At 39.4% G+C, this 18,577-nt stretch overlaps 1 protein-coding gene across 1 annotated transcript in view; it reads right to left on the bottom strand.

Moving 5' to 3' along the window:
- CATSPERB (cation channel sperm associated auxiliary subunit beta) overlaps positions 1–18,577 on the bottom strand; it is an 81,454-nt gene that overhangs the window by 25,532 nt on the left and 37,345 nt on the right. The window contains exons 15-20 of the mRNA XM_054026174.1: positions 17,734–17,885; positions 15,098–15,252; positions 12,946–13,139; positions 10,587–10,946; positions 6,688–6,827; positions 2,005–2,202 (exon numbers count right to left, since the gene is read on the bottom strand). Of these exons, the coding sequence (XP_053882149.1) occupies positions 2,005–2,202; positions 6,688–6,827; positions 10,587–10,946; positions 12,946–13,139; positions 15,098–15,252; positions 17,734–17,885 (1,199 nt within the window). The remainder of the gene's footprint in view (positions 1–2,004; positions 2,203–6,687; positions 6,828–10,586; positions 10,947–12,945; positions 13,140–15,097; positions 15,253–17,733; positions 17,886–18,577) is intronic.

An 18,577-nucleotide genomic window follows, 5' to 3' on the forward strand; every position in this document is an offset into this window, starting at 1 on the left:
TAATAATGCACAAAAGGCAGAAGTATTCAATATATATTTCTGTTCAGTATTTGGGGAAAAGCAGATGATGTTGTCATATCATATGATGATGATGATAACAATTACACTATTTCCATTCCACTAGCATCTCAGGAAGATGTTAGACAGCAGCTATTAGAGTTAGATACTTTAAAATCAGCAGACAACTTGCACTGAAGAGTTTTAAAAGACCTGGCGGGGGAACTTCCTGGATGGTAAATGTTGATTTTCAATAAGTTTTGGAAAACTGGGGAATTGGCAGAAGAAAGCTAGCATTATGCCAATATTTAAAAAGGGTAAATTGGGATGACCTGGAGAATTATAAGCCTGTCAGTCTGACATCAGTCCCAGGCAAGATAATGGAGTGGCTGATACAGGACTTCACTGATAAAGAATTAAAGGAGGATAATATAATTAATGCCAGTCAACATGGGTTTATGGAAAACAGATCTTTTCAAACTAATTTGATACCTTTTTTAAAAAATGAGATTACAAGTTTAATTAATACAGGTAATTGTGTAGATGAAATATACTTAGATTTCTGCAAAACATTTGAGATGATACCATGTGATTCTTTGTTTAAAAAGAACAGAATGTTATAAAATTAACAAGGCACACATTAAAAGGATTAAAAGTTGGCTGATTGATAGATCTCAAAATGTAACAATAAATGGGGAACCATCATCAAATGGACGTCTAGTGGGGCTGATTCTAGTGGGGGAAATCAGTTCTTGGCCCTATGCTATTTAACATTTTTATCAATGACCTGGAAGAAAACAAAATCATCACTGATAAAATTTTCAGATGACACAGAGATTGGGGGAGTGGTAAATAATGAAGAGGAGAGTTCACTGATAAAAAGAACCCTGGATCATGTGGCAAACTGAGTGCAAGCAAAAAATATGAGTTTTAATATGGCTAAATGTGAATGTATACATCTAGGAACAATGAATGTTGGACATACAAGATGGGGGACTCTATCCTAGGAAGCAGTGACTCTGAAAATATATTGAGGTCATGGTAGATAATCAGCCAAACATGCTGTAGTCAAAAAGGCTAATGCAGTCCTGGTATGCATAAACATGGGAATCTCGAGTAAGAGTAAAGAGGTTATTTTACCTCTGTATTTGGCACTGGTGTGACCCCGGCAGGAATACTGTCTCCAGTTCTGGTGTCCACAATTCAAGAGGGACATTGATAAATTGGAGAGGGTTCAGAGATGAGCCATGAGAATGATTAAGGGATTAGAAAACATGCTTTACAGTGGTAGATTCAAGGAGTTCAATATATTTAGCTTAACAAAGAGAAGGTTAAGGATGACTTGATCACAGTCTGTAAGTATCTACATGGTTAATAAATATTTGAAAATGGGCTCTTCAGTCTAGCAGACTGAAGGTATAACATGATTCAATGGCTCAACATTGGAGCTAGACAAATTCAGACTGGAAATAAGGTGTAAAAGTTTTTGAAGTGAGAATAATTAACTATTGGAACATCTTACCAAGGGTCATGGTGAATTCTTCATCACTGGCAATTTTTAAATAAAATGTGGATGTTTTATAAAAATATATGCCCTAATTCAACAGTAATTATTTTGGAGGCATTCTATGGCCTGTTATACAGGAGGTGAGACTTGATGATCACAGTGGTCCCTTCTGGCCTTGGACTCTACAAACATTTTGATTTACTTAGCCTAAACATACTAAATACTGATAGCATATTTGTAACAAAATATAATAATTTTTGATCTAACTTTCAAGCCCTGGCCTCTAATTTTACACACACATTTTTGTGCACAACTAAATCATCTACAAAATTATGTTGACACCAGTGTATGTATTCACTTCCTCAACTTTTGTGTGCAAATAAGCATGCTTCCACTTTTTCTTGTGAAATCAGTGTCTCCTACAAACGTGGATGCACAAAATGGGAGGCTGAACATTACTCTCTTTGGATATAGATTTGCTGACTATTTAGCTTTCTTACCGGCAACTGTTTTAAGAGTTTGAAACCATATGGGTCTTTTGGGTCCCCATGCAGCCAACTCTGGGCAGAGATTGAAACCGGAGAAATGTAGTGCATTGATTTACTGTACGAACAGCCACTCTTCAGTGTTAGCACAATTGTTGACACACCACAAACAAGTGATGCTTTTGTGAGAATGACAGCTATTGAAGATTTACCCTGTGGAAGTTCATATGGTAAAAATAAATGAGTACATCCAAAACATATACAATATACCATTACAATGAAAATAGCAAATAAATCTAGAAATGGCCTATAGCTCATACAGTCTTCTTCAGGAATGGTCTGTACCATTAGACACAGCAGTGCTTCATAATTTATTCTGATTGGTTGGCTGGGTGGAGTTAAAGGAGAAAATTTTAACCTATATGACTTGCCACCATTTATCTGGAGACTTTTGCATTAATTTAGATGGAATATATGGGGCCAAAAAGTCAAAGTTGTTAACATGACCCACTCACCGTTCAACATTAAACAGTTTTAAACAAGGTTCGGGATTTGGTATACAGAGACCTCAGCCTGCTTAGTACCAGGGCAAACACATTACAAATCTTTTTTAACCTTTTATTAAAAATACAGAAACAGAAGGGAAAATAGTTAAAGCATTTGAAATGTAAAGTATTAAATGAAGGTTTCCTTTTAACAACATCTCTTGTTCCCTTTCTCTTTAGTGGGGGAGAATCTTTAGAAGGAACCCCACCCCTACCACCCTTGTCTGACAGACTCTTAGATGGAATTAAAGATGGTAATAATTGTCCTTTTGGAGAAAAGAAGAACTTAGTTTTGATGGGCTGGAGCTGTTGTTAAAGTCCAAACCCCTTTCCTAGGAGACAAAACATGACAAAACACACACAAGAGGGAAGAGAAAATAACAGTCAAGATGGAAAATGCAGCTTCTGTCCCTGGTGTAGAATCTCACTTGCAGTCACACTGCTGAAGAAACAATCTTTTCAGCCACTTGGAAACATGGCATACTTGTTCCAGCCTGGGACAAGGTAGGCTATTGCTTTTAACTGCCTTTCTTATCACAAGCTTATAGCAAAGTTGCAAAATATATAGCCCCAATTGGCTAAATCAAATTCTTATTAAACAGAAGAAAAGACGCAATGCTCCAGATGTGGCCTCACCAGTGCCAAATAGAGGGGAATAATCACTTCCCTTGATCTGCTGGCAATGCTCCTACTAATGCAGCCCAATATGCCGTTAGCCTTTTTGGAAACAAGGGCACACTGCTGACTCATATCCAGCTTCTCATCCACTGTAATCCCCAGGTCCTTTTCTGCAGAACTTCTGCTTAGCCAGTCACTCCCCAGCCTGTAGCAGTGCATGGGATTCTTCCATCCTAAGTGCAGGACTCTGCACTTGTCCTTGTTGAACCTCATCAGATTTCTTTTGGCCCAATCCTCCAATTTGTCTAGGTTACTATGGACCCTATCCTACCCTCCAGTGTATCTACCTCTCCCACCAGCTTAGTGTCATTTGTGAACTTGCTGAGAGTGCAATCCATCCCATCATCCAGATCATTAATAAAGATGTTGAATAAAACTGCCCAAGGAATGACCCCCGGGGTGCTCCGCTTGATACTGGCTGCCAATTAGACATCAAGCTGTTGATCACTGCCCATTGAGCCCGACAATCTAGCCACCTTTCTATTCCCCTCTTAGTCCATTCATCCAATCCATACTCTTAACTTGCTGGCAAGAATACTGTGGGAGACGGTATCAAAAGCTTTGTTAAAGTCAAGATATATCACGTCCACTGCCTTCCCCATATCTACAGTGCATTCTAGGATGAGATAACTGGCTATCAGGTTGGTCAGGCATGACTTGCCCTTGGTAAATCCATGTTGACTTTCCTGATCACCTTCCTCTCCACCAAGTGCTTTAAAATGGTTTCCTTGAGGACCTGCTCCATGATTTTTCCAGGGACTGAGGTGAGGTTGACCGGTCTGTAGTTCCCCTGTTCTTCCCTTTTTTAAAGATGGGCACTATATTTTCCTTTTTCGAATCATCCAGGACCTCCCTGATGACCACGAGTTTTCAAAGATAATGGCCAATGGCTCTGCAATCACAACAGCCAATTCCCTCAGCACCCTCAGATGGATTAGATCTGGACCCATAGACTTGTGCATATCCAGCTATTCTAAATAGTCCTTAACCCGTTCTTTCACCACTGAGGGCTGCTCACCTCCTCCCCATACTGTATTGCCCAGTGCAGCAGTCTGGTAGCTGACCTTGTCTGTAAAGACCGAGGCAAAAATATCATTTAGTACTTCAGCTTTTTCCACATCATCTGTCACTAGGTTGCCTCCCCCATTCATTAAGGGTCCCACACTTTCTCTGACCTTTTTCTTGTTGCTAACATACCTATAGAAACCCTTCTTGTTATCCTTCACATTCCTTGCTAGCTGCAACTCCAATTGTGTTTTGGCCTTCCTGATTACACCCCTGAATGCTCGACCAATAGTTTTATATTCCTCCATAGTCATCTGTCTAAGTTTCCACTTCTTGTAAGCTTTCTTCTTGTGTTTAAGCTCACCGAAGATTTCACTGTTAAACCAAGCTGGTCGCCTGCCATATTTGCTTTTCTTTCTGCACATCGGGATGGTTTGTTCTTGCGACCTCAATAAGGCTTCTTTAAAATACAGCCAGCTTTCCTGGACTCCTTTCTCCCTCATATTAGCCTCCCAGGGGATCCTGCCCATCAGTTCCCTAAGGGAGTCAAAGTCTGCTTTTTAGAAGTCCAGGTCTGTATTTTGCTACTCTCCTTTCTTCCTTTTGTGAGGATCCTGAACTCAACCATCTCATGGTCACTGATGCCCAGGTTGCCACCTGCTTCTACTTCTCTTACCAATTCTTCCGTTTGTAAGCAGCAGGTCAAGAGGAGAACGGCCCTGGTTGGTTCCTCCAGTAGTTGCACCAGGAAATTGTGCAATTACAGTTACAATTATGCAGTCAGCAATTATTGTGTTCACTTCCATCCATCTGAATTCCCTCCCCAAATCTTATTTTTTTGAAGAACCCCAAAAGGGATGATAGGTGAAATAGCCCATCTCTTCATTATTTTGTCCAATAGGACTAATTTCCGACACATCGATTTTGGTTCATTGATTTCTGGTCCCACACTTCTCTTGGATACCAAGCATGATCTTAATAAAGTCCCTGACTTAGATCAGTAGGCCTTTTTGTTTGGACTAATTCAGTCTGTCTCCCTTCTGCACCTTTCCCATCAATATTTGTATAGCTTATTGTGACCGTTTATGAACTTGCACTCACTTCTCAAAGTTGAGCTCACAATTGTGATAAATTTATATGCTTAATTACCACAACAGCTGCCTCTCTCTACATGTAATAGGACTATGGTTGTGATCAGCAGGGTACTCAACCTACCTGTTTTAGATGGGAAGGGTGGGGGAGGGGATGGCAGGACATGCTCTGTGAGGTGTCCTTGACTCAGGAATTCACTCTTCCACTTAATCTACCACAGCCCACACTTGTTAATTTTCTGGTCATAACGTAAAGGCCATTTTTTTTTAAAACCAGGATACTTTGGGGAAGGGGGTGAATTAAGGATTATGACATGATAAGAGGGGATGTTCTGATTAACAGAATTAATGTGGGTACATATAGCATATGAACTTGTGTAGACAAGTCATTATTTCACTAGTGCTGATTTTATTTTTATGTGCTTGTGTCATGCTTGTGAAAGAGCCCACAGCAATGGAAGGGGGTGTATGTGAAAGAATAAAAAGAAAAACTTTACAAAGGGGTAATTTTTCCCTGAGTTGCTCCATATTACCTGACAAACATTGACTTTACCCCAACACCAAACACACTGAAAGGAAAAAAAGAGACTGTCAAGGTGAAACCTGGTGGGTAACTCTCCCATCATTAATCTAAGATTTCCATGTTCTGGCATGGCAGTGTCACTTCCCCATGGGGCATTCACACTAATATTAATCAGCTCCAAAGCCTACATTCTGATCTCCATTAATTTTTTACACCTCATAGGCAATATGCTCATGTAGACCCACATGCAGACAACTAGAATAACAAGGTCTCTGCCCTGAGGAAGTTAGAAAATAAACTGCATTGATAATGAATAATATGAATGCATAACAAATTACAGGGTAGAGATGTGAGGGAGAACAGAAACAAGTGAAAAGGAATATGGCCCTTGGAAGTAATTTTACATTATATATACTAGATAGATAGATTCTTGAGCCATACTCATTCCATAGGTGGAACTCGCAGTGACATGTATGAGAACTTTACACAAGGACTGAGGGTCAACAGGCAATAGATATTCACAAAATGTTGATCAAATGTTGAAAATGTTTCATAGCAAAGTCCTTTAACAAAGATATTCTACATGACCCAGTCACTACATAAGTGTAGGTTTCAGAGTAGCAGCCGTGTTAGTCTGTAACCGCAAAAAGAACAGGAGTACTTGTGGCACCTTAGAGACTAATAAATTTGTTAGCCTCTAAGGTGCCACAAGTACTCCTGTTCTTTTTACATAAGTGTAAATTTTCTCAATGTATAATCATCTGCTCTGCCCCCCTTTATCATAATTCTGCTAAATAAAAAATGAAAGATACTATTGTAGGAGCCAGTATGTTACTCACTACTTGTCTGCTCTTACTTGTTTGTAAAAATTGTTAGTAACAGAGAATTCCATCGTGTAACTATCAGTGTCATCCCAGTAATCATTTGTCTTCACTTTGAATAGAGATGGATTTCCAACTACTAGCTTCATTAGTGGCATGTGAAAGATTGGATAGGCTGTGAAATCAAACACAGAAATGAAGATCATAATTACTTGGAGCCACGTGCTCCCTTACTATAGGAAAAACTCAAGTGAGGAACAATTAAGCACAAGACTCAAAGTTTGAACTCAGAGTTGCCATCTAATGCTCCACTCAAAGGGAAAAGATGTGTGTCCATATGGAGTGAACAGGGAAGAGTTATCTCCTACTCACAGCTCTGAATGCCCTCCTCCTCAATATTAGTAGTCGCTTCTTAGTTTGGCCAAACAGGTTAGTTGACCTGTTACTGTAATGTGTCTTTACACAGATGAGTGCAGATTTTTGTGGGAACCATATCTGAGAATTTCCTGAGTTTTTTCTCTCTGGCCTTCCTGCATCTCATCTTATCCCACTCTTTCCAGTCTGTGCCGCTGTTAAAATCATTTTCCCGTCTCACCACTCGATCACGTCACTCCCGTTGTCTTTGAATCAGACATGCTCTCACAATCTAGCTTCTCGCCCTCATTCTCAGTGCTCTGCACAATTCTATGCTGGCCTGTATCTCAGCTCTCATTTCTCACCAATATTGTTACCATCAGCAATGCAGCTTTGGTATGCCTCACCCACCTTGGCCTTTGTACCTTTTTCCATGCCACCTCTTTTGCTTAGAATATCATGCATCCTGTTGTTTTCCAAACAATCATTCTCCATTCCATTTCTTTGTTAAAACAGAATTCTGCCACAAAGCTTACCAACATTAATCCATCAATGCAGTGTGTGTGTGTGTGTGTGTGTGTGTGTGTGTGTGTGTGTGTGTGTGCGCGTGTGTTAAAAGGAAGAAGAACTCTGCATCACTTTGAAATTTGACCATCCTGTGCTAATATATTCTGCTAGTATATTGCACTATGATGGGATTTTCAAAAGTGCCTAAGGAATTTAGAAGCACAAGTCTCATTAAATTTCCAATGGGACCTGTATTTATATCTCTCTGAGTGCTTTGGAAAATCCCACCGGATGTGCATGAAGTGTTATGTACCCCTAATTTAGGATGCAAAATCCTTGCCTAGGTACTGAGCTGCTCTTTGTTTTGTACATCATCAACAACACTATCATATGGTTAAAGTTTTCAACCTGGGATTGAAATGCAGATTTAGGGTCAAATTCTGCTATCAAATACATCCATGCAACTACATTCACTTACATTGGCATATATGGGAGAGATCTATACCGGGGATTCTGATAGTTATCTTTTTAAATGTCTTGACCCTGCAAACATTTACACATGTGAGAAACTTGACTTATGTGAGGACACTCACTGAAGTCAAGGAGACTCTTCACGTAACTGAAGCTACTTCATGTGCAAGAACAAGTCCTAAAGTACTGACACTAATTTTCTAACACTCTCACCAACGCTTAATTTTCTTTGATTCTTACTGGGCGTCACAAAGCAGTTAGTCCCTGAGGATAGACTAGGCCCAGCTCCCTTGGACCAAGCAGGTGAGTTCAGTGTAGCCAGTTAAAGAGGGCTGAGCCAACTCAGTACTTATAAAGGGTTGGTAGTGGGCAGGAAGAGGAGGGATTGATTGACACAGGCTGTGCCTGGGGAGGGAGAGCCACACTGGAATACAGCTAACTCCTGGTAGGTCCCCTGGAACAAAGTGGGGGTTGGTGCTCAGGGAGACAGCCCTGAGGCTGCTCAGAACTGAGAACCTGCCAGAGGGCCCTGAGAGAGGTGGAGCAGAAACCTGAAAGCAAGGACTGAGTTAAAATTGTTTTTCTCCTTATTTGATGGCTTCTATTAAGAAAGTAAGCCTCCTTGCAAGACAATGGGCATGGCAACATATATTTTGGAGGTGGGGAGAAGCCTGGCCCAGTGACACTGCTGATTAACACACAAGTGGAAAAAGTACCCATACTGTACTGTTTACATGAAAAATTGTGTTTAATCATTGTGGCCCCTGGCACTTCCTGTTCTCTTTCCTGTTATTATTTTATTCCATTGGTTTGATTTAGTCATACTTTTAAAATAGTTGGCCAAAAATAAATGTAGGGTCCAAAAGTCAGGGTATCTTCTGGTGCTTATATGTAATTGAAAAATCAATGAAAACACATTTTAAAAGAAAAAAATCAGCTTCACCTTTGCATTAAATTTCTTCAACCGTATTTTTTCAAGCACGCCAAAAGCTACTTGTCTTTGCTAAGAACAGAGGGCAAGATACAAAGTTCACTGAAGTCAATGGGAAGACTCCCACTGACTTAATGAAATTTAGATCATGCCTTAAAGTCTAAAGTGTTACGTTGCACTCCATATGCTTTATGAAAATATTTTTATGAATGTGAATACAATGTAACTGGAATATGCTTTATACAAAAGGTCTCTTGTAAGGTATCATTACAAAGCTTATGATCTACCGAGTGTGCTCATCCTATTTGTATGCATGTATCATTCTTGTATCTGAAGCTAGAAATATGCAAAGTTTAGGTCATTAATGGTGGTTTATAATCTTGATGGCTCCCATTGACTATGACAATTGGTTGTAAATGGTTTATTTACCTGCATGCCTTTCTGGGTACATGTGGGCCAGCCTTTGGGTAATGAAGAATGAGGTCTCACAGGGATATGTGACTATGTCAGCTGATAATGAAATTCATCTTAAATCTGGTACTTTTCCATTTAGAAGGAGGGGTGGGGACCCAGAGAGACAGAAGAGTCCCACTTTGTGCCAAAGCTATAAAAGGGGGTGGAGCAGGACAAAGGGAGAGCCAGTCATGAGAAAACACCCAGTTAACACCTAAGATGTCTGCTGGAACTAACAGGATTGTACCAGATGAAAGGATTGGACCCAGACTAGGAAGAAGTCTAATCTGTGAAAGAAGTTTATTGGAACATCTGAGGGTGAGATATTACCCGTAATCAGTTTCTTAATGTATTAGGCTTAGACTTGAATGTTTTTGCTTTATTTTACTTGGTAACTTACTTTGTTCTGTCTGTTATTATTTGGAATCACTTAAATCCTACTTTTTATACTTAATAAAATCACTTTTGTTTATTAGTAAACCCAAACAGCTGTGCATCTCTCTCTATCAGTGTTATAGAGGGCGGGCAATTTATGAGTTTATGCTTTATACGCTTTATACAGAGTAAAATGGATTTATTTGGGGTTTGGATCCCATTGGGAGTTGGGTATCTGGGTGCTGGAGTCAAGTAACCTGCAGAGTTATTTTCACTTAACACCAGCATCTTTGGGGGTGTGGCCCAGAACTTGTGTCTGTGCTGCAGCAGGCTAGTGTGTCTGGCTCAACAAGGCAGGGTTCTGGAGTCCCAAGCTGGCAGGGAAAACAGGCTCAGAGGTAATTTCAGCACATCAGGTGACAGTCCCAAGGGGGTCTCTGTGACCAAACCCGTCACCTATAGCAAGTTTGAAGTTTTAAAATTAACCTAGTTATGAGTGCAAAGAGAAACCATCTGTCAAAATGTTGTAAATGTTACAATGGCCATACTAAGGAGCCTGGTTTTGGGTGTGAGGAGAGAGTGAAGGTAAGTAGAGTATGGTTCAAAAATTTCCTTTTGTCCAAAAACAACCATGTATAATTTCAGTTTATAATTCCAGCAAGTGGCAGGGGCTTGAAATGTAGAACATCGTCTTCATTGGAGTTACTCCAAATTTACATGTAACTGAAATCAGTATCTGGCCATTATCATGTAAAATTCAACCAAACCAGCCTAATAGCTATTTAATGTTTTGTGTTCAGACTATAGAGCTCAAGAAATAAAACAAAATTCAAAACGTCTCACCTAGATTAACAGGGGTTACTCTGAATCCAAAATTGAAGGTTTGGGTAAGATCCAGGTATTTAATGGCATTCAGTGGTAGATTATCAAGTTCTCGTACCCAGTATCTACAGGTGTCTACTATAATCTTCCATTTTCTTCCATTCTTAGTGCCAAAGTCATACACAAACCACATGCCTGAGGAAAAGTTTTTGTTGAAAGGCACTCTCTCAGGCATGGTAGCATCTGCCAAAGCATTCAGACCATCTAGAATTTCAACAATCAGGAAGCTGCTAAAGCCAGGAATCACCACAGTCTTCTCAATATCAGAAGGTTTAAATACATTAAGACGTGAAGAAACAACCTTCACCGAACGATTATAATCTAAATTAAGAAAACAGAATAATTACATTTTCTGTTCAATAATTTTTAGTATGCAAATCTAGGACCAGATTATGGCACCCTTACTAAAATTGAGTAGTACCTTATTCCTTCACTGGTATGACCACATGTAAATTAACATATTATTCAGTGTGAATCATGGTGTCAGAATCTGGCTCATAATTACAACAAAGAATGCTCATAAGTAACAGTTTAGAAATAAAAATTCATATTGGATTTCAAACATTTGTGTTTGTTATAACTGCGATACATTTTATTAAACATAGGCTCTGATCCTCTGATCCTCCTCTTACCATGACATAAGAGCTGCACCTTCAGCTCTACTCTAACATGGGATTTTGATACTGAGGAAACCCTCAGGTAGTTGCTTGAGCCAGATTTGCAGCTGCTTTGTGCACAGCAGGAGGAGGCAGCATCCCAGCCCTAGGTTTACAGAAGGGCATTTTTGGGTGGGTGAATTTGCAGCTTTCAGTATTGATACAAATGACCATTTCTGGAATAAGTTTAAGGGTGGCAATACACTCTCTTTCAGTGGCACCATTTCAATTGCTTATAATTTATTTGTATATAAAATTTCTTTAAATAAGTCATAGTTTTCCCAGAGGAAAAATGACTAAGTCCATGGCATTTCTTAAAACAAACAAACAAGCAACCAAACAAACCATTTTGAGTGGAGTTCAAGCTAGATTCCACTGAAAGATTATATATCTATATAAAAAAACTGGACACTTTTTTCATGCTTGTATAACTCCAGGACAGCTCATCTGAACTGATTGTAAATTTCCAGTTTCAGCCTGAGGCTGAGAAAAAAACATGTGGAGTTACAGACTCAAAGGAAGTGTTTAGAGGGAGTGAAAATTGGGGTTTAGAATACAATGGCTTTTCAAAATATGTTAACGGTGGTTGTAATATTGCTCATTTGGCTACTCTGAAAGAAAAATGAGGAAGTCTGCAAACAACTCAGAATTCTAAGCACGTTTGTGCTTCCAACACTCTCTCCCTCCACTCTTTTTATATCACTTGTCTCCTTAGATCGTCAGGGTTTAGAGATCTTCATATGTGTTTGTATATCATCTAGCACTATGGGGCCTTTGGACACTATGTAATATAAGCATTATATATGAATATTTCTTAGTAATAATTAACAATGAAGCAAGAGAAAGTTGTCTCAAATTTGTTAAAACAGTTCTGATTTCATTGTTTAATAATTATAATATAATTAATAATATATGGAGATATACCTATCTCACAGAACTGGAAGGGACCCTGAAAGGTTATTGAGTCTGGCCCCCTGCCTTCACTAGCAGGACCATGTACTGATTTTGCCCTGGATCCATAAACTCACAACCCTGGGCTTAGCAAGCCAATGCTCAAACCAGTGAGCTATCCTTCCCCGCAATTGGTATATGTACTTTTGTTCTTCTTGAGTGATGCACATGTGCATATCATGTCTGAGTCCCAACAGCTTTTACCATCACCAGTGCCTAAGAAGAGGCATAAGAAGCAGGGGAGATTGTTGGCACTGAAGTCTATTAGGCATGGGGATAAGAGTAGAGTGCAGTCTAAGTCTAAGTATTCCTCTGCTTCGGTACCGCAGAAGATGGAACCATTGATTCTGGCACCTGGGTGGGTGACGTCAAGTCCAAAGTCAGAAGGAACTCCTTCCACATCTGTGGCACAACACCACATACTGACACTATCTCAGTACTGGCCATGCTAGAGGCCATGCCAAAGCAAAGACAAGCACTCAGAGAAGAATTTGAGATATCTAGCCATGGAGAAATAGAAAAGAAATTCAGTTTTACACTTTTGGAGAACTAACCCCACTGAAATGTGAATTCCTTTATCTGCAGGTTAAATATAGTGTACATTCAGACAGCTAGAATGGGGATTTTTTTTTTTTGTAAAAGGTCATATAAGAGGTTATTTTCCAAAAAAAGGACCTCATTACTGTACAGAATCAATGATATCTGTAACTTACATTCAGAAACAAGCTGAAGCTTAACTCTGGTGGTGTTTGACACCTTCAAAATACTTAAAGTATTATCCATAAAGAAGCTTTTATCTTTAGATTCAAAGGGAAACCTCTCCAGAACGTCTACGATGACAGAGGATAAATATTGTGGAGGATATTCATGATGGAAAACATTGACTATTGTAGCTGATCCGCTTGGCCTACATGGGCAGGAAGCATATATTTGTTATTACATTAGACAATTCGCTAATTAAAGAATTTACACATGCTTAAGTCCAACCCTATTCACAATAGTACTTAAAGAACATAGGTAAATCCAATTGACTTCAATAGGATTTAAGCATAAGTTTAGACAGTCAAGCATATATTTAAACACCATTCCTGAATGGATATGCTTTCATGAACTAAGGTGCTAGTCAGGTCCAGTAGAGTAGAAATTACCCATGTCTGTCTCCAACACAAAGCCAGAACAGTTGGACTGTGTACAATGTTGGGTGCGGGTAGCAGAGATAGAATTCACTTCCTAATCTGCAGGCAGGCTATGGAGCTTCAGTGCAACCCCTCTAAAGTTGATATTCCAGCCCATGGACCACAAAAGCAGACACTGCCACTCTGTTCCTCTTCTACTATGTTCCTGCCTCTGGAGGACTTAGCGCAGAGGCTCTCTTACGATGGTAGCTGTTTTCAATCACCATGTTGTTTTAACACACATGGTGCTAAAAATGCTGCCAGAGCCAGAGAAACATCTACACTAGAGTTCCCAGTGGTCCCAGCACCACTGCAGCTGAACTGGTCTTAGAAACGGTAGGAATTTTTTTGTATCAAGTCCATAGTGTAGACAAAGCTTGAAGTAAATTCTTGGTGCATCAGAAAGCTGCAGCTGAAAAAAAAATCAATCCAGATGCAAAGGGAAAGAAGAGTGAAAGAGGCTGTACTGATGATTTCTACTGTTATTTCTGAAGAAAGACAGGTGACTGCTGGCAAGGGTAGAGTGGGGAAGCTTGGTTTGCTGCAGAGCTCAAAGCATATTTAAAACATAACTGCTGATTGACACCGTTGATTAGCGTCTTTACCTATGCAGCCCTTTGCCTGTCTGCTGATACAAGCAAAGAATTGTAGTGGTGGCGGTTTGTGTCAGGTGAGTGCCTGTTCACTAGTACTGCCACAATGTCCTTCACACAGCAATCAGAAGGTAAGATTTAACCCATTAGCCAGAAAAACTGTCTCTAATGATATTGAACGCTCTAGCAGACATTTATATTCAACACAAAGTCAACACACAATTAGGTTATGACTGTCTGCTGCTATGCAAATGAGGCACTGGGCTGGAGAAGCAGAGTTGATGTAAACTGGCAGAGCAGTATTAGGACATTTTCATGAGCATTACATTCATTTACAAAATTTAAAACCAAAAATAACCACAAACAATACAGGAACTAGACCAAAATGAAGCTTTATGTGCTCTCAGCTATCTCTAAAAACCCTTCACACCAGTGGTGTGCTGATTTAACACATGATGTTAGTGTACACAAGAAGGAAGTAAATAAAAAGCTGCAATAAATCCAAGCTCCATTAAAACACACACACACACACACACAAATGTAAGGGCTAGATACTACAGTCTTAAATCAAATAAAACTACCATTGAACTCCCAATGTCTTAATGGTCTCCTAGTAAACACCACTTATGACTCTCCTTCATGATTCTGCCATTTTACCTAGATTGTTTGCTGCCGACGTTGCTCCATTGGACAATTAGAGGGCAATGTTTGCTGCTAGCCATCTGGCAAAGAAAGGCTTTCTGAAGGCCACTGAGCATCTATTGGACTTCAGTGCAAGCTTTGCTTGCAGTATACCAAGACTGGACCCATCCTTTGCAGAATGGAAAAAGTAAAAATTGACAGAAAAATCTATATCCAGCTAAAATCTGCCCTTGGTTATACCCTGGTAACCCTATTGAAGCCAATAGATTTGCAAAGTATGATTGAGGGCAGCTCTTTGCCCAATGTTTCCACGTTCCTAAAATGGTATTTAAAAATTTTTAATAAAATACAAACTATGAAAAAAAGTATTTAGCAATGCTCTTTTAAATGATTAAAACATGAAAATATTGAATGCTCTTTGATACTAATAATATAGCAAGAGTTCATCTATTTACCGATATTGTAACACCTTGCCTTTGTGCAGACCATAAAATCTTGACTTTTTAATACTTCTTGATTTTCCATTCAATGGGATATGTTCAAAAAATACCATTTGCTGTTCAGTGATGTATTGTGGCGACAATGGGCCATCAAAACCTATGTCGTCCTCCTAGAATGAAGGGAAAATGTTGGTGGTTATCCTTTTTCTTTTTATTCTTCTTTGCCTAAACAATGTAAAATATAAAATTGTGCTGATGCCTTGAAAACTGATTAAAGACAAATTAGTAAAATAAGGACATTTCAAATAATCTGTTTCTTCCCCCCACATAAAATGTTACAAATGTTTTCTAACACCTACAGGACTCTCTAAATATAGAGACCACCCTATTAAAAAGGCAACAGTAACCAAGCTTAAGAGAGTGGTATTTGAGGAACAGCAATTATTTCCTCTGCTAAGTAAAGGGAAAACTGCAGCATCTGAGATGTGTAACTGTTGGCAAATGTTTTTAAATGGCAACAAAGGTATTTCTTTTGAGTTTACTGATTTTTTTTTAAATAGTAAGAAAAAAACCCAGTAAGTATAAGGACTATATTATTGGACAATTACTTGTTACCCATTTGATTTAACAGGTATTATGCCAACTTCTTATTGCATCGTTATTAGCACCTACGGACCAGGGTCACATTTCTTGGAATATTTATCATTGAAATGTGATTATTTTTTTAGGTTAGCCACGTTATGCTTAGGCCCATAGACTGATCAGATTTTACCTCTGTGACTAAACTCCACTCAACCTCCCACTTCTTATTCCTGCATCATGCGCTTCTCTCTATTACTGTGAAAGAAAGTTCATTTCCTCATAATTCTTAAGCCTTCTCTTCTTTTGGTATTATTCAGTACATTATTCTTGTGATGTTGTGCAATCTATATGGTTTTATAAAAACATGATAATAAGTGAATATAATGTAACTGGAATATGCTTCGTGCAAAAGGTCTCTTGTAAGGTATCATTACAAAGCTCATACTCTACTGAGTGTGATCATCCTATTTGTAGAAATGTACCACTCTTGTATCTAAAACTAGAAATATAAAATATAACTCTGAGGGCCTATTGTAATTATGTAAAGTGTGGGCCATTAATGATGGTTTGGAATCTTGATGACTCCCATTGTCTTCAGATGGCTGTGTTTACCTGTGAGTCTTCCTGTATATGTGTGTGCTGGCAAGTGAGCAATGAAGTCTTGCAGTGACATGTGATCATGTCACCTGAACTGGAATCCATCTTTAACCTGGTGCTTTTCCAGTGAAGGGGGGTGGAAATCCAGAGGGACAAAGGGTTCCCGCCTTATGCAAAAGATATATAAAGGGGTGGAAGAGAGGAGCCATCATGAAGAATCTCCTAGCTATCACCTGAGCTGGAACAAGAGCTGTACCAGGGGAAAGAATTATGCCCAGGCCTGGAAGGTGTCCAGCCTGAGAAAAAAAAACTTACTGAAGGATCTCTGAGGGTGAGATTATCTGTATTCAGTTTGATTAGACATAGATTTGCACATTTTATTTTATTTTACTTGGTGACTTACTTTGTTCTGTCTGTTACTACTTGGAACCACTTAAATCCTATTTTCTGTATTTAATAAAATCACTTTTTTCCTTATTAATTAACTCAGAGTATGTATTAATACCAGGGGAGGGGAGGGGGGGCAAACAACTGTGCATCTCTCTCTATCAGTGTTATAGAGGGTGAACAATGTATGCGTTTTCCCTGTATAAGCTTTAAACAGGGTAAAACAGATTTATTTGGGTTTAGACCCCATTGGGAGTTGGGCATCTGAGTGCGAAGGACAAGCACACTTTTGTGAGCTGTTTTCAGGTAAACTTGCAGCTTTGGGACAAGTGATTCAGACCCTGGGTCTGTGTTGGAGCAGATGGGTGTGTCTGGCTCAGCAAGACAGGGTGCTGGAGTCCTGAGCTGGCAGGGAAAACAGAAGCAGGGGTAGTCTTTGCACATCGGGTGGTAGCTCCCAAGGGGGTTTCTGTGATCCAACCCGTCACAATTCTGTCTCATTATATGCTTGGGAATTTCTCTGCTCACTTAATTAAAATGTTACTATTTAAACTCAAATTCTGCAAAGCATTGGGAAATAAATTTGCATAAAAGATACTATATAAAAAGAAATACAATTTACCAGCACCCACTCTATGTGTGAGCAGCACTGGGTGATTCAGCTCTCTTCCATTTAAGGTGAAATCCACTCGTGTGTGAAGAGCACACTCAAAGCCTTCTGCTCTATTCAAGCATAGCATTGCACCATCTGCTAGTGGGGAAAGGCCTGTGCAAACCTGTGCTGAACCCAAATAGGAGGGTCAGACGATGATGTTTGAGGTGGAATGGAGAGATGGACTACTGGATCCACACTTAATTGTACTCAGCATAAAAGTGAAGAAAGGTCTGTGACTTATTCCAGGTCCTGGACTAGAAATACCCAAACAGGGGCTGCACAGCAGCGTTGCAGCTTGTCCAAAAACTCAGGGTGGATTTCATCCACTTCCTCGCATGAAACCCAATTTCCTTGAACTTTGTGCCTGGCGAGGCAGGCGGGGTTTTAAAAGTATTCTACAAGAGTTTGATAATTTTGTTATACAACTAACCTGTATTAGAGTGATAACATCAAGCAGGTGTATTTCCAGACTATCAGAGACTGATTCATTCAGAGAAATTATATTTAAAGACCCCAAGTGGTCATAGTACAAATTGAAAACATCGTGTGCTGATGTCGTAAGCTTGGCATATCTTTCAAAACCTACAGAGAAAGAACATAGGACAAGATGTTGAAAATAGGTCACCTGCACAAGCAAAACTTGGTAGCATAGTGAGCTTAGGTTTATTGCAATAGGGCTGAAGACTGCTGTTGACTTCCGAGGGAGCTGTGATGGCTCAGGATGAGGCCTCTGTTTTTAAAAATCTCTGAAGAAACAAGCTTATGGTAAGTTAATAAATAAAAACTGTTTATAACAAAATCACAAACAAATGTGATTGAATGATTATCTCCTAAGGCACATACTATTTAAGGTCCTGATCCTGCACTGAGCACTGGGATAAGCCCTTGTGTCCATTATTGTCAAGGAGGCTCTGCCTGGGTCAAGGGATCCATGCATACATGCTCATTGCAGGCTCAAAGCCCCAAGGCTCAGTCCTGCAATCAGTTAAGTCAATGACAAAACTCCCACTGACTTCAATCATAGTGTGGAGCATACCATTATTGATACTCAGCCCAAACAGATTATCTGCTTTGCAGTTTTAGATGTGTATGTTAATGTTAGCAACACAGAGTTTTTCCAACCGAATGACAGCTCGTTCAGAACTTAACAGAAGATATGAATTGAATACATTCTTTTTTGTAGCAGTTTAAAAGATTTCTTGTATCCCTTCAGCCAATGTACTGTAAAATAATGGTAACAAAAAACTAGCTTTAATTGTTTTTCCCGGAGCATG

Source organism: Malaclemys terrapin, chromosome 4 (genome assembly GCF_027887155.1).
Source record: "Malaclemys terrapin pileata isolate rMalTer1 chromosome 4, rMalTer1.hap1, whole genome shotgun sequence".
Taxonomy (NCBI): Eukaryota; Metazoa; Chordata; order Testudines; family Emydidae; genus Malaclemys; species Malaclemys terrapin.